General features: G+C 49.7%; 8 protein-coding genes and 2 non-coding genes across 10 annotated transcripts; 7 read left to right on the forward strand and 3 right to left on the reverse strand.

The window, feature by feature from the left end:
- Positions 1-770: 770 nt before the first annotated feature.
- V8C40DRAFT_159844 (biotin synthase) lies at positions 771-2,424 on the forward strand. The gene is made up of 3 exons (XM_083211437.1): positions 771-823; positions 888-1,369; positions 1,442-2,424. Exons 2-3 carry the CDS (start codon positions 1,076-1,078, stop codon positions 2,342-2,344), a joined length of 1,197 nt encoding a protein of 398 aa, XP_083076160.1. The 5' UTR covers positions 771-823; positions 888-1,075; the 3' UTR covers positions 2,345-2,424.
- Positions 2,407-4,490, reverse strand: V8C40DRAFT_237256 (pyridoxal phosphate-dependent transferase). The gene is made up of 2 exons (XM_083214210.1): positions 3,050-4,490; positions 2,407-2,980 (listed from the first exon to the last, which is right to left on the reverse strand). The coding sequence occupies exons 1-2, from the start codon at positions 3,846-3,848 to the stop codon at positions 2,505-2,507; spliced, it is 1,275 nt and encodes a 424-aa protein (XP_083076161.1). The 5' UTR covers positions 3,849-4,490; the 3' UTR covers positions 2,407-2,504.
- Positions 4,163-7,555, forward strand: V8C40DRAFT_237258 (pyridoxal phosphate-dependent transferase). The gene is made up of 4 exons (XM_083214211.1): positions 4,163-4,907; positions 5,053-5,149; positions 5,229-6,553; positions 6,619-7,555. The coding sequence occupies exons 1-4, from the start codon at positions 4,708-4,710 to the stop codon at positions 7,412-7,414; spliced, it is 2,418 nt and encodes an 805-aa protein (XP_083076162.1). The 5' UTR covers positions 4,163-4,707; the 3' UTR covers positions 7,415-7,555.
- Positions 7,556-8,380: 825 nt separating this feature from the next.
- Positions 8,381-9,637, forward strand: V8C40DRAFT_263095 (uncharacterized protein; the record flags this gene model as incomplete). The annotated part of the gene is made up of 2 exons (XM_083219426.1): positions 8,381-8,652; positions 8,707-9,637. The coding sequence occupies 2 exons, from the start codon at positions 8,381-8,383 to the stop codon at positions 9,635-9,637; spliced, it is 1,203 nt and encodes a 400-aa protein (XP_083076163.1).
- Positions 9,638-11,276: 1,639 nt separating this feature from the next.
- On the forward strand, positions 11,277-12,872 carry V8C40DRAFT_273263 (cytochrome P450; the record flags this gene model as incomplete). The annotated part of the gene is made up of 2 exons (XM_083220458.1): positions 11,277-11,584; positions 11,639-12,872. 2 exons carry the CDS (start codon positions 11,277-11,279, stop codon positions 12,870-12,872), a joined length of 1,542 nt encoding a protein of 513 aa, XP_083076164.1.
- Positions 12,873-13,256: 384 nt separating this feature from the next.
- On the forward strand, positions 13,257-13,330 carry V8C40DRAFT_t58. The gene has a single exon. It is a non-coding gene; the product is annotated as a tRNA-Asn (tRNA).
- Positions 13,331-14,003: 673 nt separating this feature from the next.
- Positions 14,004-14,096, forward strand: V8C40DRAFT_t59. The gene has a single exon. It is a non-coding gene; the product is annotated as a tRNA-Leu (tRNA).
- Positions 14,097-14,481: 385 nt separating this feature from the next.
- V8C40DRAFT_237263 (NmrA/HSCARG family protein) lies at positions 14,482-15,931 on the reverse strand. Its single transcript, XM_083214212.1, has 3 exons — positions 15,131-15,931; positions 14,736-15,077; positions 14,482-14,678 (listed from the first exon to the last, which is right to left on the reverse strand). Exons 1-3 carry the CDS (start codon positions 15,707-15,709, stop codon positions 14,604-14,606), a joined length of 996 nt encoding a protein of 331 aa, XP_083076165.1. The 5' UTR covers positions 15,710-15,931; the 3' UTR covers positions 14,482-14,603.
- A 302-nt stretch (positions 15,932-16,233) lies between these two features.
- V8C40DRAFT_159888 (SDR family oxidoreductase) lies at positions 16,234-17,530 on the forward strand. The gene has a single exon (XM_083211439.1). The coding sequence runs from the start codon at positions 16,532-16,534 to the stop codon at positions 17,447-17,449; it is 918 nt and encodes a 305-aa protein (XP_083076166.1). The 5' UTR covers positions 16,234-16,531; the 3' UTR covers positions 17,450-17,530.
- V8C40DRAFT_159887 (transcription factor domain-containing protein) lies at positions 17,531-19,551 on the reverse strand. The gene is made up of 4 exons (XM_083211438.1): positions 19,377-19,551; positions 19,256-19,301; positions 18,448-19,190; positions 17,531-18,389 (listed from the first exon to the last, which is right to left on the reverse strand). Exons 1-4 carry the CDS (start codon positions 19,418-19,420, stop codon positions 17,612-17,614), a joined length of 1,611 nt encoding a protein of 536 aa, XP_083076167.1. The 5' UTR covers positions 19,421-19,551; the 3' UTR covers positions 17,531-17,611.
- Positions 19,552-20,940: the final 1,389 nt, after the last annotated feature.

Here is a 20,940-nt window from a genome sequence, read left to right on the forward strand (position 1 = left end):
GTGGCTGCAGGTGCACCATTTACCAGATTTGGAGATTCCTGTGCCGCGTTTGCTGACTGAGATTTGGAATCATATTCCTCGAACCTGTTCATGGTGAATAATCCAAACTGCAGGAATTTCCGTATTATTACTTTGTTTTGCCAGAGTTGAAACTAAAGAGTAATTGGATTTAATTCGGGCCTGAAATCATCCGGACCGCAGCGGGTTTCTCTTCAACACTTCACCTTTGGTCTGTGCAGCAGCAGTTTCCACCCTCTCCGGCACAATGGAAGACTTGTGACGAAACGGATATTCAACCTCTTTATGTCGGCCCAAAGGCACAGACACTCTCTCTTCTGTGCTTTGCTTTGCTTTGTTTTGCTTGTGCCGAGCTGCTGCTTCAAACTTGGACCGAAGCCACCCGCGCGTTTGGGATTTGAACTCCCCGAAATGACGAATCCCTGCCGAGGCCCTTTTCTTTCCTGCCCATCACATTCATCGCATCATTGCAGAGACAGAACTAGCGCGGCAGCCGATTCGAATCGTGTTACGCATCTAAATGACACCGGCTAGACAGATTGTGCTATGCCGTTCGAGGAACCGTCCAGCAAGGGCCAGCAAGGGCCAGCCCAACAAAATGGCAGACGGTGCGAATAGTTGAGGCCCCGCTGGGTGATGAGCCGCCAATGCGGAGTCCCGAGAAGGTAAGCCAATGCAGCGGATTGGAGAGCATTAGCAGCGTCTTTAAGTGCTCGAGCTAATACAGCTACAGTTACAGGGCAGTTGTGTCGATTATATGACGGGATAGCACAGGAAATACAGTACGGAATAGAGCAACGTTGCTGTGACTCTCTCTGTGTTCCTCTCTGTTCCTCCCCCGGGCCGAGTCTGACGCCTCCGATTTACAGTACATACAGCTGGGATCCGCAGCTCGGCAAGCTCAAGTGCGCATCTCTCAACCGAAGCCAATCAATCATCCCTCCCGTTGAAACTAGCTCCGAGTTCGTTCTGTCGCTATAGCCGGAGTGTTGTCTCAGCTGTTGCTCTTCAACTCTCACAGCCAGCAACTCCAAAAACACAACCCATCACAGCAGCAATGAGGGCTTCGACAACACTCAGAGCTGGGCGACTGGCCCAATCCCTCTCACGGCCGCTCTGGCAGGCTCCAGCAGCCGTGAGAATCAACAGCCGCAGCCACAGCACCGCCGTCGAGACTCCCCTCAACTTCGGAGCTGCCCCTCCCCCTCCCCCGCAGCAGCAGAAATCGGGCCTGGATGGGAAGAAGCTGCTTGCAGACGCGGTGGCAGCGACGAAGCCGCGAAACAACTGGACCAGGGAGGAGATTGCCGCCATTTACTACCAGCCTCTGTTGGAGCTGACGTACCAATCGGTAAGAATGCGACCAATTAATTACATGAATTTGATACTGGACACCAGAAACTGACGATTGATTGTGCAACAGGGACAACTGCACCGTCGCTTCCACGCCCCTGGAGAAGTCCAGCTATGCACCTTGATGAACATCAAGACTGGAGGCTGCTCCGAGGACTGCTCTTACTGCGCCCAGTCTACGCGCTACTCAAAGGACACGGGCCTCGCGGCCAAGAAGATGGAATCGGTCGAGTCCGTGCTGGAGGCGGCCCGTCAGGCCCGTGACAACGGCAGCACGCGCTTCTGCATGGGCGCCGCATGGCGTGACATGCGCGGCCGCAAGTCTGGTCTGAAGAACGTTGTTGAGATGGTCAAGGGTGTCAAGGCTCTGGGCATGGAGGCGTGTGTTACGCTGGGCATGATTGATGCCGAACAGGCTCGCCAGCTCAAGGATGCTGGATTGACTGCCTACAACCACAATGTCGACACCAGCCGCGAGTTCTACCCCTCCGTTATTTCGACTAGATCATACGACGAGCGCCTGACTACGCTGGGACACGTCCGCGACGCCGGTATCAATGTCTGCTCCGGCGGTATCCTCGGCTTGGGAGAATCATCTGAGGACCGTGTTGGTCTGCTGCACACTGTTTCCACACTCCCAAAGCACCCTGAGAGTTTCCCCGTCAACGCTCTGGTGCCCATCAAGGGAACACCTCTTGGCGATCGCGAGCCCATTGCCTTTACAAGCATGCTGCGCACCATTGCTACGGCTCGTCTGCTGATGCCTGCGACCATCATCCGCATTGCTGCTGGCCGCAAGACCATGTCGGAAGAGAAGCAGGCGCTGTGCTTCATGGCTGGTGCTAATGCCATTTTCACTGGAGAGAAGATGTTGACGACGGAGTGCAATGGCTGGGATGAGGACAGCGCCATGTTTGGCCGATGGGGATTGGAGCCCATGAAGAGCTTTGACAAGAAGCCCGTGGAGGTTTAAGAACAAGTCTTTAGATGTTTTATGAGAAAAATAAATGAAAAGAAAAGCTCAGAAAAAATAGCGTTACAGGAATGATGGCATGAGGACGGCTCTAGTGAGGCTTCACCATCAATATATAAATATATACAGACACTTATTATACAGATGCATGTCTCTATCATCATAATTTACTTTTTATAGCCCCAGTCACCCATTCTTCCACTGCCCTACACAGTCCTTCCACTTCTTCTACCGTATTCCCAGCATGCAAACACACCCTCACTCTATCCTCTCCCGCCGGAACCGTAGGCGCCACAATCGGCCTCACAGTAAAGCCTCTCTCCTGACAGTACTGCGCCAGATTCCTTGCCCGGCTCGTAAGCAGCGGCAAGATGGGCGACTGCGGTGCTTCGGGATTGATGCGGAAGAGTTCTGGTGATGGAGCATGTCGTTCAATGAGCTGCGTGAGAAGTGTGTGCATGTGGTCGATGAGTGATTGGAGGTTTTGGATGAGAGAGTCTGCGTGGCCTTGGGCGAGAAAGTCGTAGGTTGTGCGTATGCTGGCGAGGGAGGGAAAGGCCATGGCTGTGGTGTAGATGAAGCTGCGGGCGTAGTTGATGAGGTAGGATCTTGTCGTAGATGAACAGAGGACAATGGCTATGCAACGATCATTAGTATCCATATATGCCCAAAGAAAGGTTCAAGAGATGAAGAAGAGAAACTTACCGCCAGAACATCCCATGGCCTTGCCAAAAGTATGTACACGAGCCCATATCCTGTCCTCTAGTCCAAGCTGACAGACGAGACCTCTTCCCTGGCGACCAAATATCCCCGTGGAATGCGCCTCGTCGACAATCACGTAGCCGTTTCCCTGCGGTAGTCTTTTCTCTACGCATTCGACGATTTCTTGTAAAGGTGCGAGGTCTCCGTCCATGCTGTAGACGCCTTCAACAGCGATGAAGATGTTTTTCTTGCCGCTTGATACTTGGGTGTCTTCTGCTAGACTTTTCAACAGACTGTCTAGGCTTGGGTATTTGCTTGATGTAGCTGCATCGTATACTTTGTTGTGCGCAAAGGCGATTCTTTGCGCTCTGCTTAGTTTCATTCCGTCGTGGACGCTCGCATGGATCAATTCATCGTATACAATGACATCTCCCTTTTGCGGCACGCAAGCAAACAGCCCCGTATTAGCCTCAAACCCTGAATTGAACAACAGTCCTGCATCTGCACCGTGAAACTCGGCGATTCTTCTTTCCAGGTCCTCTGTGAAGGCTGAGTTGCCGTCTAGCAGGCGAGAACCTCCGGATCCGAGGCCGAAGCCGGCTTCGGGGCTGGATGACTGCAGATGGGGCAGGATGAATGACACATAGGCGGCTTTGACGGCAGGGTTGGAGGATAGTGACAGGTAGCTGTTTGAAGAGAAATCGACGGAGTCAGAGGATGGGATTGTGAGGCGGCGGAGACGGCCTTGGGTGAGGCGGGATGAGAGGATTGCGGCGAGGGTGTTGTCGAGATTTGGAGGCATGACTTTTTTTCCCTCCTGTTTGGAGTTGCTGATTGAGCTCAGTTGGAAGAACTCTTTCAAACTGAATGTTTGCTATAGTGTGACTGTTCAATGTAGATCAATTGTATGCACGCCCTTGCTGTGAACGCAACTAGTTAGGCAGTTCATAGATAGACAAAGCCGAACATGAGATGCAGTCAAACGCGGCCTGTATCGGCGTCCCATGCAGAAAATGCATCAACCACCCATCACATGTCTGAACTAGGAAAAACTCCCCCCAAATATCCACTTCGGCTGTCAATCTCGCAGTTCACCAAAAATTGCCCAATCCAATACCGTAATCAAATTGTAGAAACGATTGAATTGCCGCTTGTCCGTGTTGGGGCAAATGTGACAAGACAAGCTCATCCCGCGGAGACCCGGTTGGGTTTTGACCAAGGCTCGATGTTTACTAAAAGTTGCCGGGGGACAGTGAGGGATTTCGAGTTTGTTCATTTGAGCCGGCCCGGGATCGATCGATAGCTTTGGGAGCTTGTACTGTAGCTTTCTGTTTAGTTTCTTTCTCGGCTCAAAAAGTCAAACTCCACTCCCAGAATGGGTGAACGGAGATCGGCAAAGAGGGCCCCCAACAAAAGAAACTGTGTAAGAAAAAATTAAAGTGAGATGGAAGCTTGAAGCTGTGCTGTCGTATCCCGCCCATTACCCTTTTGGGTGTAATTCCACATTCCATCTTCGGCTCTTCACTCCCCCTCCAACAGTATCCCGTTTCTCGGCTCTTTGAAAGTTGAACAAAGAAAGGCCATTTCTCTTCTGGAGGACTGTTGATTTGTCTAGCAGAATAATCAATTAGTCTCTCTTCTTTTTGTTTGGTTCATTTGATATGCCGGTGCCGCCGCCTCCGCCACTGGCATCGCCGCTCTGGCGGTCGCTGCGATCGTACCAGATCTTTGGTGCCAATACCGAGGTGGGGAAGACGGTCTTCTCGACGCTGCTGTGCAAGGCTGCTGCGAGACGGAGCCCTGGCGGCGTAGCGTTTCTGAAGCCGGTTTCGACGGGGCCGGATAACGAGGCTGATGATCGGTGTACGTGATGGTCCTTGTCAAGCGAGTGTATATGTGTTTTGTGGAATTGCGGTTAACACATGAGTAGATGAAGATGATGTTGATCCAACACTTTGGATTTGATGGTGTTGTGCTGTTAATTGACCAATTCATTATCCGTATAGTCACATCTCTAAATTCGCCTCGGATGTCTCCAATAAGACTCTATTTCAGTATAAAATCCCAGTTAGCCCACACATTGCAGCTCGGGTCTCCAATACCGTAAGTCACCACGGTTTCATAAGAAGCATCTCACCTTGCTTGAATCCCCGTCATCTCATTGTGCAATATCTCAATTTAGACAATTCCCTCAAACGACACCCTTCTCTTCCAATGCCGAGACTACGCAGCTCAATGCGCCAACATAGGCAGGAAATGGCTGTTTGTCGAAACCGCAGGAGGCGTTCACTCTCCCGGCCCCTCAGGCACAACTCAGGCGGATCTTTACGCACCGCTTCGACTGCCAGTTGTTCTTGTGGGTGATTCCCGTCTTGGGGGCATCTCTCAGACGATATCGGCCTTTGAGTCACTCCGCATGAGAGGCTTTGATGTTGAATCGGTGGTGCTGTTCAAAGAAGACAAGTATCAGAACTTTGCCTATCTGTCAGAATACTTTGCGGAACATCACAATGTGCCTGTTGCAGGCGTGATTGAGCCGCCGGAAAGGAAATCAAACCTCGAGGAGGATGTCCGAGCAATGTTGCAGTATTATGAAGAGCAATCCCAGGAAGGAAACACGACTAATGTCATTTCCCACCTAGACAGCCGTCACGAGGAGCGTATTGCGTCCCTCAATTCTATGGCCACTGAAGCTCTGCAGAATATATGGTATCCTTTTGCTCAGCACAGTCTTTTTACTGGACCAAAGGACATTAATGTCATCGATTCAGCCCACGGTGACTACTTCCAGACGCTAGCCCCTTCCTCTCCAACATCACAGACAGATAGCCTTCTCCGAGCCTCATTCGACGGCTCTGCCTCCTGGTGGACACAAGGTCTCGGCCATGCCAATCCCAAGCTCACTCTTGCTGCCGCTTACGCCGCCGGTCGCTACGGCCACGTCATGTTCGCCGGTGGTATCCATCGACCCGCCGCCGAACTATCCTCAAGACTACTCAAGGGGATGAACAGTCCGCGACTTAGTCGAGTCTTTTTCTCTGACAATGGTAGCACTGGTATTGAGGTCGCTCTCAAGATGGGTCTCCGAGCAGCCAAGCTCCGATATGGATGGACCCCAGAAGAGAAGCTCGGCGTTGTTGGCCTCAAGGGCTCGTACCACGGTGATACCATTGGCGCCATGGACTGCTCGGAGCCGAGTGGATATAATGAAAAGGTCGAGTGGTATGATGGTAAAGGGCATTGGTTTGACTACCCGACTGTTTTGTGCGTCGGCGGCAAGTGGCGTGTGAATGTGCCTGAAGAGCTGAGACAGGCTTTGGGCGAAGATGCAGACTTTGGCTCGCTGTCGGAAATCTTTGATGTTCGTGGGAGAGAAGAAAAGGGCCACCATCTTCGATACGAGGCCTTTATTCGAGAGACATTGGAGAGGCTCCAGAAGCAGGGCCGTCGGTTTGGCTCTGTCATTATCGAGCCAGTTGTTCTCGGCGCTGGAGGCATGGCGTTGGTGTAAGCATTTCTCTCTTAAAAGTTTGTCAGACACAGGGATTCATTGCTAACTGACTTGTTTTCAGGGATCCTCTCTTCCAGCGCGCCCTCGTCAACGTTGTTCGCAGATCCCCAGACCTCTTCCGCAAGCCAAACGCGCCCATCGAAGAATCTCCCAGCAGTCCCACCGCGTGGACTGGCCTTCCAATCATCTTTGATGAGGTCTTCACTGGCCTCTACCGTCTTGGCCGCTTCACGTCGTCTTCTTTCCTTGAGACGTATGCCGACATCTCTGTCCATGCGAAGCTTCTCACTGGAGGTCTGGTTCCGCTCTGCACGACGCTTGCTTCAGAGGATATTTTCGAGACGTTTAACTCTCCGGACAAGACCGATGCCTTGCTTCACGGGCACAGCTACACGGCTCATCCCGTAGGCTGCCAGGTCGCCGTAGAATCCGTCAAGGAACTGCAAAGAATGGACGACAGCGGATCCTGGAACTGGGCCAAATCACAAGGCTGGATAACCCCTGAGGCTTCTTCTTCTACAAGTGGTAAGCCCGCGGCAGACATTTGGTCAACTTGGCCGCGAACTCTCGTGGAGGATCTCTCTCGTCAGACGGATCGTGTAGCTGGTATCTGGGCTCTCGGAAGCGTTCTCGCGATCCACGTCAAGGATGCAGCGGGCAGCACGGGATACTTTAGCGATGCGGCGCAGAGTCTTCGGGATGGCCTTATTGCGGGCGATGCGGAGGGAGTCAATGGCTCGTGGAATGTGCATTGCAGAGTTCTTGGAAACGTGCTGTATCTGATGGCGAGTCAGAAGACGACGGAGGAGAGTGTTGCGCAGATTAGTTTGTTGTTGCGAAAAGGATTGAACGCATGAGGTTATGGTGGGCTATGAAGAGTTGAAGAGAGAAAATTAGTGGCGGTGCCAAAAATATACGCATCAAAGAACTGCGTTCCTAAAACAAAGAATATAAGGGGAAAAATAATTGAATAGCTTTGCTGCTCTAATAAGCAAAAACGCTGTTATTTCTGACTTCTCCTAACCTACTTTTGCTATTGGGTCGTAATAACTTGATACGCATCACATATTCGGTATAAGGCTGGAGCAACATCCATTGTAATATCCACATCATGATCCTGCTGAATCTCCAGTATGTACCAAATATGCATTCTGTCACTACTAGCAATTTTGGTAATTGGTCAAATCATGCCTCAAGTCCATCATTTCCTCTTCGATTCTACGTAACTGGCCCACATATTCCATCGACATGGCGATGCCAGACTAAAAATGACTCCCGAATCGCTTCCATCAACAACTGGTCCCATATCAGGACCGTATTGCATAGTATGTCAATATAAGGACGTTCACTCATGATTTCCGACACTACATCTTAGATGAAGAAACACACAGCTCATGATCTCGAAGTGTTCAGCCGTGTTACCAACTCCCATTCTTTGAGCGTGGGCTGTTCAGATAATATGGCAACTGTCACAGCGGATTGATGGCGGCTGGCAGGCGTTCATTCTCGCTTTTCTTCAGCAGAAATTTTCCTTTGGCCACCTTGGCTATGTGAATTGAGTCTCTCTATGCCCTAATGTTTTTTTTTTCTTCTCCCTTTCTTCTTTGCGATTTCTCTCCATTGCAACTATTCCGTGGCAGAAGCAAAAGCATCATCAACAGTTGCTCCAGCCATCGCCGTTTCTATTGGAGGAATATAATTCCTAAGAGTAAGTCCAACTGCTCAAATTTTCTCGTTGTCGAATTCTTTTCGTCGTTTTTCGACCGCGTTCGAGGCACATCACCAAGCCTTGTCCTGCACAGATGAAGAGAGGTGAGAGGCCGATGTCGTCTGTCAAGCTTCAAGAGATTGTTGCAATCGACCTAGTCATCATCGGTGCCGTGAGACAAAAGTTGCAAGTCGGCATTGCTGATAGACTCGAATCTCTTGGTCTTTTATGTGCCACGGTCATTGTCTTGGACATCCATACACGGACGAAATCTGACAAGTTTGGTAGACAGCTACACATTTCGAGTCGATACACAGACCGAAGAACCCACCATCGAGACCATATCGCCGACGACACTGATGAAATGGAGTTGTCGTGGAGTCCTAGGTACGTAGGCGAAATCTATACATTCAGAAGACCGAGATCTGAAACATTAAATAGTCGTGGCGATTTCTTTGCGGAGGCATCCTCACGAAGCTTTCCCTTCACTTTTGGAGGCTACTTTTCCAAGCCTGCGTCGACAAAACCCAGCAAGGAGGAATGGGTAAAGGATATTGGCAACGAAATCTTCCCTCAGCAGTCTAAGAGGCCGCGACGAACACTTGCCAACGCACACATGCCGCCACCATATGACTCTGGCGATGATGGAGATGACGAACACGACGACGATGATGATGAGAATGATGAGAATCGTTTTGCAGTCGATATTGAAAGATACTGCATCGACTTTAGTGATTACGTATTCAATGGGGTCGTCGATCGAATTGATCCTTTAGTCTTGGATCATGCCAGTCCATGCCTGTCGACAACTCGACAATCGTCTTCTTCCCTCAATCCGGTGCATGACGGCCAAATCAGTCTACAAGACGCGACATTTTCTGCCTACTTTCAGACCTTGAATGCAAGAATTCAGAGTGGCAAAAGAGGAGAGTCATGCCTCCACGAACAAAGCCAGCCGGTGCTCCGAACAGAAGACGAGAACATCGAGAGCAACAAGGAAAGCAGAGGCCAAAAAGACCATAATCAGGGAAACGAATTAGGAGACTGTGTCATGGTTGAGGGAGAAGAAAGCGAAGACGAAGACGAGATGACAGACTCGTGCTTGAATGTGATGGACCATCTAGACTACGTCATGTTCCCAACCGCCGAAGTTCTCGAATTCGTCCGCGGAGGCGAAATGGAAGTTCTGGAAGACGTTGATGACGGCGAAGCCGCCTGCAGGCGATTCCTAGGGGAGGAACAATATGACGAAGAAGAGAATAAGGAGCTCGGAAGGGAGGAGTTGGAGAACCGGGGCCGAAGGTGGTTCAGGTGCGGAGTCTTCTCCAAGGACGTGACTCGGCGACTCCACCGACTAAGATACGGATGCTAAGTTCGGCAGAAGGAAAGGCTGCAGTGCATAATAGGGGAGGGGACTATTTTTGGGTGAGATTTCCTTATACTTCGCTCCGGAGTGTTTTGGCGATAAACCCGATGATGCGGGCATAGCGGGATCTCGCCGGTGTGCTTGAAGAAGTTAATGAGGCATTGAGCAATTAATGAGCAGTGGTCCAAAGTCCCTCATTCTACAAACGAGAAAATGCAAATGCTGAGCTGGAGGAATGGTGCTCACAACTGACCGATACCGCGTCCGGGTGGATATGGGTTCGGATGCATTTTCGCAGATGACTTTAGTATCGCAACCCATCACATCAGCTTACCGTATATCTTGCTTTCCACGTGAAAAATGTGTAAATTATACTCAAATGGAATCCTGCCGTGTATACTTTATGCCATCATGCATAATATCACTGTAAAAATGCGTGTCATAACATGTGCGCATCGCGACTTTGGATGGCTTCATACAGGATGTTCGCCACACCGTCTTGTCTCAGTGAGCTTGGCTAACAAACTCTCCTTTTTGCCTTTGCGATACGGATCCTAGATGGAATCTTGATTACACACTACCAAAAATCCCGATACTACCCAGTAATCCATGCTGTTTATCCTACGTGTTGGTTACCCTACGAAGCATAGATGGCTCTCATAAGCCCAGCGGCGCCGAGGTTGCGGTTGCAGCAGGACATCGAGTGTGCCGCAGAATGCAGCCAATCAGCCGCAACGCATAACCAATTTCGCCATTCCCGCTCTCCCTTACCGAAACTCTTTCATTTTTGCCTCTCCATGCAGAACACGGCCAGGAACGGAATACCCGCGGAGTCAAACCAAGCATCCTGAGGCAGCAACAAAAGAGAGAAGGGCACCAGAAACCTTCGAAAAAAGCATACAGTAGAGAGAGAATCTCGTTTGCCGACACCGTATGCCGGAGACTGGAACTATCCCTCGGGGCCTCGGAGCGATCGCAGCAAGCCCCCCTCCATTGCGGGAAGGTGGGTAAACTAAACCGGCCAGCCCTTGTGCCTGTTTCTGTTTGGCGACACATGAACACGGAGACTTGAGGATTCCAAAGCTGGGCCATGCCAGAAGCCGCTACTGTCTACCGATTTACCCCATGGCGTCTGGGGGGGCAGATTGCGGGGTTTGAGACTAGGACACGATGGATGTTTAGTTTCATGGGAGACGGTATTGGCTGCGTGTTGATGGTGTTGTGTTTAGCTCGAGGTTGGTGGTATATATATATATCAACGGCCGGTTCGAAACGAAGCATCGTAAGAGTCCTGGACATTCGTGGTGTTGTGTGTGCCGCCATCATTGACATCCAAGTGACAGAGCTGTGCCTGTCAGCGACGAGAGCCAGAATCAAAAGTTAAATCTCCATCCAGCGATCATCACGGCATCCCACCACATTCCCATTGCTGTAAGCCCTACCGCCGTCAGTTGGTCAGCGCCGTTGACGACAAAAAGAGGCGCCGTCTCCGCATCCCCGGGGCTAAACTGCATATAGAGAGCTTTTCCCTACCCAGAAAAAGCTGCAGCATCGCATCGTTATCTTTTTCCCTGGCCAAATCATTCATTCTTTTCGCAACAATCACTGCGCCAAGTGTTCAGAGACAATAAAGACAACCGCCATCATGGCGCTGATTGAATATGCCCTTTCGCCCTGGGCGATTGTTGCTCTTGCTGGAGCGCTGGTCGCATCGTACCTCTATCAGTACTTTGTCACATACGCACCGCTGCGCCGGTTTGCAGCTCCCTTTCCAGCGCAGTTTTCGAATCTCTGGCTCTTGTCCGTCTGTCGTCGAGGCGATCGATACGCTACTGTCGACAAGCTGCACAAGAAGCTGGGCAAGTTTGTGCGGATCCAGCCAAACCACGTCTCCATTGCCGATGACGAGGCCATCAACCTCGTCTACGGCCACAGCAATGGCTTCTTGAAGTCGTATGGCTCACTTATTTCCAGACTTTGAATGCGTCAAGTGCTGACTTGCAGCAGTGAATTTTACGATGCTTTCGTCTCCATTCGCCGCGGCCTCTTCAACACGCGCGACCGCGCTGAACACACTCGCAAGCGAAAGATGGTTTCTCACACCTTTTCCGTAAAGTCCATTGTTCAGTTTGAGCCGTATATCCACCAGAATCTCGAGTTGTTTGTCAAGCAGATGGATCGTCTGGTCGACACCAGCCAGTTCAAAGGCCAGGATGGCAAGAAGGAGGCTCGCATCGACTGTCTTCCTTGGTTCAACTATCTTGCCTTTGATGTCATTGGCGACCTCGCATTCGGCGCTCCCTTTGGTATGCTTGAAAAGGGTGTTGATCTTGCCGAAGTGCGAGATGCTCCAGACAGCCCGCCCATCTATGCACCCGCTATTGAGATTCTGAACCGCCGTGGCGAAGTGAGCGCAACTCTGGGCTGCTTCCCGGCCTTGAAGCCCTATGCCAAGTACCTTCCGGATCCTTTCTACAGCAACGGTCTCGCTGCCATCCAGAATCTTGCCGGAATCGCCATTGCCTGTGTGAAGCGACGCATCGACAACCCTCCCGACGTTGAACGCAAGGATCTCCTCGCTCGATTGATGGAAGGCCGTGACGACAAGGGCGAGCCTCTTGGAAGAGAGGAGCTGACAGCAGAGGCTCTGACACAGCTCATCGCCGGCAGTGACACAACCTCTAACTCGTCATGCGCTCTGTTGAACTATGTTGTCCGTACTCCCGGTGTCCTCGACAAGATGCAGGCCGAGCTCGATGCCGCCATTCCCAAGGGCGTTGATGTTCCCACTTTCGAAATGGTCCGCGATCTGCCCTACCTTGCCGCCGTCATCAACGAGACTCTCCGCCACCACTCGACTTCCGGCATTGGCCTCCCTCGTCAAGTTCCCCCAGAGTCTCCCGGCGTTACCATCTGCGGCGAATTCTTCACCGCTGGCACCGTCCTCAGCGTTCCCACCTACACGATGCACCACTCCACCGAGATTTGGGGCCCCGATGCCGAGGACTTTAACCCCGATAGGTGGGCGAATGTGACCCAGCGACAGAAGGATGCCTTTATTCCTTTTAGCCACGGCCCCAGAGCTTGTGTCGGCAGAAACGTGGCCGAGATGGAGATGAAGCTGATTGCGGCTACTTGGGCGAGGAGATATGGTGCCAAGGTTCTGCAAGGGCCTATGGAGACGCGGGAGGGCTTCTTGAGGAAGCCTCTGGGATTGGATATTGCTTTGTACAAGAGGTGATTTGTCTCGAAGAGGGACACAGAATGTTGGGATAAGTTTTATCGGGCGGCGTTTGTTCATATATGTACAAAGCAGATAAATATGTGTCTAGAGGCATGATTGAGCGTTGGTGGTTGGGTATCCCGGCTGGGACATGAAAACAATCAAGGAAATACTTTCTAGCAATTACATTAGGAGGTACCTAGGAATATTTGTATCAATTTCAACTCTCTATTATTATTTTTAACAATTATTCATCTCGCAAAACTAGCCCCAAGAGGAATAGGAAGCTGATTGTGGAACAATGACAACTCAATATTCTGGAGATGATCGCTTTGACGATATCTGTCTGGTCTGTTGAAATGTTCTCATAGTTGTTTTACGCAGTTCGGAAACAAGCAAATCTCCTCTGTGGCGCAATTGGCTAGCGCGTCTGACTGTTAATCAGGAGGTTGGAAGTTCGAGCCTTCCCGGAGGAGCTTAATGTTTCTTTTTTTGCCTTTCTGTGCTGCTGCTTTGTGTTTTTTGGTCTTTCTCTCTCTTCGTTATTAAGTCACAAAAGAAACTTTTACACCGACAGGACACAGACCAAAGATTTGACCGCTAGATAGAAGAGTTAGTCCAAAGAGCCCATTGCAACGTCTTTAGTCGGGATTTCAAAAATAGACTTCCAACAAGCAGTTGGAAGCTGTGTACAGGATTGGCTGTCCATCAATATGCCTGGAAGTGTTTCTTTGATCAAGTTACCAGTCGTATTAAGCAGTCATCTATGTGCAATAACACAATTGTAGAATTACATACACTTCTGATTAAGCTATGACCAGTAGAGCCTTGTATCTGATGCAGTCGCGTGCTCTTGAATGCTATTTGGTCTGTTTCTCTACCTCAGGTGTTTATTGATTTGAAGTGTCTATTCTCCAACAACCACTCCAACAATGGTTGTGATAATTGATCATTCGTTATGAGATGCGCAGTAGTATTCAAGCCATAATCTCTTCAATTCATCTTTTCCACATCCTGTATTATTCCCTCGCAATTCCAATTCCCGCCCTCCCAACTCCGAAGTCTAGGGTACACAAACCCGTTCCCCACACCACCCACTCCAGCTTCAAAATGAAATTGTCGCCTCACTTCCCACAACAACCAATCAAAGGCACTTTGGCCGAGCGGTTAAGGCGCCGTGTTCAGGATCTATCTTGCTTCGCGGTCTAGTAATAGGCGAGGGTTCGAATCCCTCAGGTGTCATGAGATTTCATTTTTTGCCCTGTCGATAGAATTGCGAGGTCCAAATATTTTGTCACTGTTCATCTTTTTTTCTTTAGGCAAGTCAGTGGAATTTGTGCGTGGGAATTTACTTTCGTCGGCTTTGTTCATAGATGGGGCTTTGGAATGTGCTGCAAGTTCAGAGTCTGTGCCGCAACTCGGTCTCAATCATTTTATCCGCCCCAAATTAGCACATTTTACGAGTCGCTGACAACAAATAAGGTAGGCCAATCTCGTAGCCAGTTATTATGACAAGATGCTGAAGGGAAATGGTGTGCAAGTTGAGAGCCAAAGTTTCATGGTGTCAGAGTTCCCGAAGCGTGCACAATATACAAGCTTTTGTTGAATAGACTGTTGGCTAAAGTTGCTATTCATTTCGCTACCACGACAACTACAAACGTATTTGACAACCTGTTCAAATGGCCACTCGACTATACCATGTTCAAGCCGAACAGCGAACAATTGGCTATAGTACCCGTCTCTTTCGGTTTAAGCCTTCAACTTGGTCCAGTCCTGCTTCTTGAAATAGTTGAACACGGTATCAAGCTTACCCAGGGTTGGCAACTAGCAACTCCAATGTCAGCGTCAATGCACAGAGATTTAAACAGAGAAGCTACTCACGTCTCTCGGATGAATAACGGTAGGGTCAGCCCGCCCTTCATAGCCATATTCGCTCCAGTACGCAAAGTTATCATCCAGCTCCAACTTGAGCTCAGCTGGCTCTGTAACCTTGGACTGGCCCTTTGGCAGCTGCACAGCTTCGGTCGGAATACCGATTACTTGGGAAAGAATAGCCGCAACCTCTCGGATAGTGAGCCACTCTCTATAGGCGATGACGTTCTTGCCCGCGGGCTCTTCCACTAGAGCCTTGACGAAGGGGCCTGAATCTTCTTCAGCGGCAATGAAGGGGAATTTGACGTCTACATCCAGGTTGCCGGTGAATCGGGCAACACCATCATCCCCCTATGGCCGGCGATCAGTATTCGTCATTGGATTCATGCACGACGCTTATTTACCTTGACAAACTCCAAAATCGGGTTAAGGATGAAGTTGCTTAGGAACCAACCGGCCTGGAAGATGCTCGTCTTCGCCCACAAATCGGGATAAGTCTCCCTTGCGTAGTCTTCGGCCCTAGCCTTGGAGTCAAAGTGGTACACATGAGTATGCTTCCCAAAGGACCACCTCGTCGCGTTCGAAAGAGACGAATAGACAAAGCGCTCCAAGGTCGGGAGCTTTGCGACAATATCAATGACGTTCTTCAGTTGCTGGACTTCGTGGTCCGCAGCCCATACGTTGAGCGGCTGTCCTGGCTTGGCCTTGTCCTTGTTGGCTGGATCTCCGTACAAGCCCCAGAAGTCGCTGACGAGAAAGACGGCATTTGCGCCTTGGAGAGCAGGCTCAAGCGTCGATGGGACGTCCATGTCAGCGGCAACGACTTCTGCGCCGCGGGCAGCGAGAGCTTGAGCTTTGGCGCTTGAAGGGTTTCGTGTAAGAGCTCGAACTCGCCAACCGGGGGTAGAGAGGAAGACGTCGGCAACTGAACCACCTTGGTTGCCGGTAGCGCCAACCACAACAATCAGTTTAGTCGATGCCATTTTGGAAGTTCTTGAATGTGTATCTTCTTTTGTATTGAAGAGACTGATCTGATGAGTTTAGACTTGTCATAACCTGTGAGCTACCGCTGACTCTTATATCCTTTGCAAAGTACATGTGGTTCATGCAGCTATCCCAACGCCATCTGCATTATCAGATCTAGATCGACTGACAGAAACGGAGTGATGAATAATCCCACAACGGAAAAGGACCGTCCACAAATGAATTAAATTATTAATTGCTGTAGCAATCAGAAGCTATTTCCGCGTCTATTCGTCACCGAGATGGGGGCAGCGAGGCCGTACGCACATCTCAATTCGCACTGCCCGTAATCTTCCATGAGCGAGGCGGAATCTTCCGCCGTGATCCGCTTCGCGTCCGCTCCCCCGTCCGCTTGCTCGGCGGCCACAAGCGGGAGCTATACATTCCCGTGGTATCGATAGCAGGGAGGTCTTGTTAGTTTGGATCTAGCCTTATTGGAAGGATCTGAGATCTTGGCGACTCGATCCTGATTACATAAAGTTGAGGGGATTCAGACTTGGAGGTGTAGCGTGAAGCGGACGACAGAGCGGACATAGAGGCGGATGACGGATGTAAAAGGAGTTAAACAATAATTGAATTGTCTATCAAGAGAAGTTGATAGAATGACAATGACCTCATTTGTGAATTTGATCCATTTAAAGATGGATATTGACTTGACGCAGAGTGATGGTTGGCGTCGTATAAGAAGGCTACCGGCTCCCTCAGCTTCGCTGAATCTTTCTCCAACCGACACAACTTTCTCCTGAATTTTTGATCAAATTTATTTCAAATCGCGCAAAATCATGGCGTCCGCTGTCTTATCCAAGAAAATATGGTTCATCACCGGCGCGTCCTCAGGCCTCGGCCTCAACATGGCCCTGAGCGCCCTCCGTGCTGGTCATCGTGTCATTGGCACAGGGCGGAATATTGAAAAGGCTTCCTCTGAGCACCCTGAATTCGCCAAACTTGGCGGCCAATGGCTCCAGCTGGACGTTGCTCAACCCGATGCTGAGCAGACCATACGAGGGCTAGTCGCGCAAGAAGAGCAGCAGCTCGGCAAGGAAAAGGAGTCGGTCCATTGGGTTGTTGTGAACAACGCTGGAAGCACTTTGATTGGGGCGGTAGAAGATATGAGTGACAATCAGATCCAGCAGTATCTGCAAGCTAATCTGTTGGGCGTCATCCGCGTGTGGAAAGCTTTGCTGCCCACTCTGCGTCGCAACAGAACGGGTACCCTCATCAGCATATCATCCATCTTCGGTTTCGCTCCCAGACCAGAGCAAATGATTTACAGCGCTGCAAAGGCGACGACTGAGTCTCTGACAGAGTCCTATGCTACTCTGCTAGAGCCGCATGGCATCAGGACCATGATTATTGAGCCTGGAGGGTTTAGAACCCCTTTCCCGGGCAACAACTCCAAGGCAGATGGCGGCATTTCAGAAGACTACAAGAAGCCAATCCAAGCTTGGATAGATTTTATTGGTGAGGCGTCGAAGGAATTGACTTTGGTGAATGGAGATCCAGTCAAATTCGGCGAGAGGGTAGTTGATGCTGTTGAGAGCCAGGGCCTCTTTGAGAGTATCTGGGCCCAGCATGACAAGAGCAAGGCCTTGAGAGTCCAACTGGGGTCAGATTGTTATGGATTATATGGACAGACGCTTAGCGATTTGCAGAAAGGTTATGAGAGGATGGCTGAAGTGGCAAAGTCGACGGACGTATGAGTAGTGCTGAGATTGTTTAAGGAATGCCAGCGTTAGGTATTATTCAAAATAGCTGTGTTCGAAATCATCATTAGCAATTATCTCTACATCGTATTTCGACTTCACATAGAATAAATCTTATAGAAAAAATCTATGTGCCTCGTAACACAAGATCGAGTATAATTATCCAGATGATGGGGTTAGTGTGGAAGATGCATCCGTGTCAACAGTGATCAGACTCAAAACACCAGCTTGCTGCAGCAGCGCAAGATACTCCATTGCAATCCTCCATTTTTCTCCGGTAGACTTTAGCTCTCGTACAACATCCTCCAAGGCGCTGTACATCTGTGGCTCATGATCTTCTCGTACAAACCACGCACACTCCGTCGCCACATGGTATAGGCATTGCGTTATGAGTGGACATTCGATATTGGCGCGTGCGATTGCCGGCATAACATCGAAAGAGATGGATTTGATACCATGGAGGCTAACGCTTTGCATCTCCGTCTCCATGGCAATCCGGCTTTGCTCGATAAGAACCAGCGGCTCGTTACAGCCATACATGTTGTAGAGGAGAAGCTGAGCAGAGCAGCATAAAGAAAGCGAGATGATGCCGGAGATGGAAAAGTCGGAAGATGTTGTTCCAGAAATGTATTCTTTGATGGAGAGATGTAACGCAGACAGCGCTGAATGAAGGGCCACGGCTTCAGGGAGAAGACTCCCGACATCTTGCAAGGAGCGTTTGCTCGCCCTGTGAGACAAGACTTTGCCGAGCATGTGGGCGGCCTGGCACATCTTTGCGAAAGAACCCACAGCTGTCAGGCTGCTAAAGGATAACGTGAACAGCGGCTCGCTGGGAACAATTTTTCCTTCATCCCAGTCCTCATCGTTGATCGGCAGCAGCTCGTCTTGAACAGGTTCGGGAACGGTAAATGGTAAATTTGTTTCAATATTCATAAGTCTGTGGATGAACGTTAGACAATGGATGTACTGAACAGAATCAACAAAGAGGCAAGTACCTGTCAAGCAAAAATATCGCCCACGACGTCCTGCGTTGCTCTTCCCGAAGGGTCCAGGTCTCTGCAGGCTTAAACAATTGATTGTTCTTCCGGTCATGTATACCCAAAAGAATACCTAATCTCGAAGCGCGCCCAAGCGTCAAGTATGCGCCGGGATAGATGGCATGGGACAATTCGTAGACCGCTAGCAGAACGAGAGACTGGACGAGCCTTAGGGACACAAAGCCCGCTGATTCTGCTTCCGAACAAAGTGATCTAGCCAGCAAATACCACGATGAGGTCTTGGCGCACTCTCCATCATTTGTGCTGAATGCTTTTATGCACAGGAGAAAAATGGCAAGACAGCCGTCGACTTCCGCTGGATCGCTGTTAAGTTCGTTGAGGAGGCGCTTCCGGCTGACTATGGGTAGCCATTTATGCACTGTCTTGAGGTACTCTTCACAGAGCGCCACCCGATCATCGTCAAGATGCTCGGCAACTACTTGATGAAGCTGTGGATTTTGACTCCAAGAGAGAGAGTTGAGGCCCTGAGGAGACAAATACTCCGAATCCAGGAAAAAGGGCAGCGGAAAAGCCTCCGCTGGTCTGGGGAAGAAGGCGGCAGGACTGATCCCCGGCAGGCTCCTGGACGGAGAAACCCCGTCAACGTGGAGAATCTGCTCAATGTGACTAAGCCTGGTAGAGAGGGTTGAGTCCGAGGCTGCAGTTTCAGCGTACTCGCAGTTCTTGCCGAGGCGGTAGCACTGCCATGGTCGTTAGTTGCTGGGACGTTTGGCCAATGAAGCTGCTCTCAGAGGGAGTGACCAACCAGAGCACATGTAGGAACTTCTCGAGTACATTTTCTCTTCAGGCGACTGTAATGAATCGTGTCAGCACTCAGGCCGTTGGATAGGGATAGGAGGGCGATGGTGAAGGAGTGGATCATATACCGACAGGCTCGACAAGCTTGGGAAGCATAGACTTTTGGCGGCATCGCGTCAGAGTGATGAGAGAGTTGCTAGAGACAATGCAGGTTGTTCCTCCTTGAGTCAAGATATTCAACTCGTGACTACCTGCTTGTTTTTGTTTGAATAATCCATGTCTGTTATTCTCGCGGAGTTAAAGTTGAAGCTTGGGCTTAGGCCGCTGAGTAACGTAACTCGAAAGCTAACTGTGCGCTGAAGAATGCCGATTAGTCATCACTAATTCCGGCTCACCTCTGCTATTTAATCATGCCCATGTCATCTTACAAAGACGATAGCGATGATAATAGGTGCTGGGATCGGGGAGATAGGATAAAATTATGCTTAATTGAATGTAGCTTAGGCTAAATCTGTACCGAGATGGACTATTTCCCTTCAGTGAGTTATGATCCTATAGGTGTCTGTATGCTTCATTTATCTGTTCCCTATTTCTCTTCTCCAAATTATCGACACTTGGGGAGCACTGCATTGAGCCACTGAGGAGGCCGGGCTCATCCTAATAGGCGACAATTGAGACAAGAGCATACTAGTTGATGGTCTCCTTTTCAGACTTTGCATCCAAGTAGAATTTGCGGAATTACCTCAAGGCTGACTCAATAGTAGAATGGACAATGATGAAAAAAAAAGACAGAGTGGGACTAAAAAGGGAAGAAGATAAAGAAGAGGAAGAAAAAGGAAGAGGAAGAGGAAGAGGGGAGGAAGAAGTTCACGAATGCTATAAACACAGAGATATGCAGACTATCTTGTTTCATCTTATTATGTCATTGGGGTTTTAGCGGGCTATATCTATAGAGTTGGACTATTTCGTTGATGTTGGACAGACAAATTAACGGTATAACGACGGGAGACAAATTAAAGGCTGCATGGTAGCACTCATAAGAGTTGTCACGGCTCTCTGTTGGGAACTCGGCAGCCAGTTCTTCGGATTTCGCCTCTATCTCCAGTGCTGAGTAGCTTAAGGCCGTGATGAGATCATATGCTGTTATTTTGAAGTTTCATTGCCATGGAATGCTACATATACTGAGCCTTGAAAAATTGGGTATATGACATCTTTGGGCAGGCATTGCGTTGTATAAAAATGCCTTTCGGCGATAGCACAGCGTAAAACCAGGCCACTCCAAAGCGCAGTAGTAATGGTATGATCAGGCCTTGGCGATCTCGTTCTATAATCCGTAAAGTGATCGGTTTTTAACTATTTCGGAGTATAAACCTTAAACTCCTATAGATGATTCTACATTTATATCCGAATCAAAGTGGTTCATTCGGCGTTGTCGTACGAAATGCCATGGTCCAGAGACGAGCGGGCTGTCCGCTCCAAAAAGGTACCCACTCTCCGCCCTGTCCGCTCTGTCCGCCCCAGGCGATCGCATCGGATATAGCTTCATATTTTTGTAAAAGAGATATTGGCCATTGTGTATATAAGTCGATGAAGAGTAAGTGCTATCATAATGATTGAAAATTCTCAAATACAGCTTCGTTTTCGAATATACACCACTCTTCTACTCTTTACATTACATCAATTTTTATCGCA

The sequence above is a fragment of the Trichoderma camerunense genome (genome assembly GCF_050948025.1).
Source record: "Trichoderma camerunense strain CBS 138272 chromosome Unknown V8C40scaffold_4, whole genome shotgun sequence".
Classification (NCBI taxonomy): domain Eukaryota; kingdom Fungi; phylum Ascomycota; class Sordariomycetes; order Hypocreales; family Hypocreaceae; genus Trichoderma; species Trichoderma camerunense.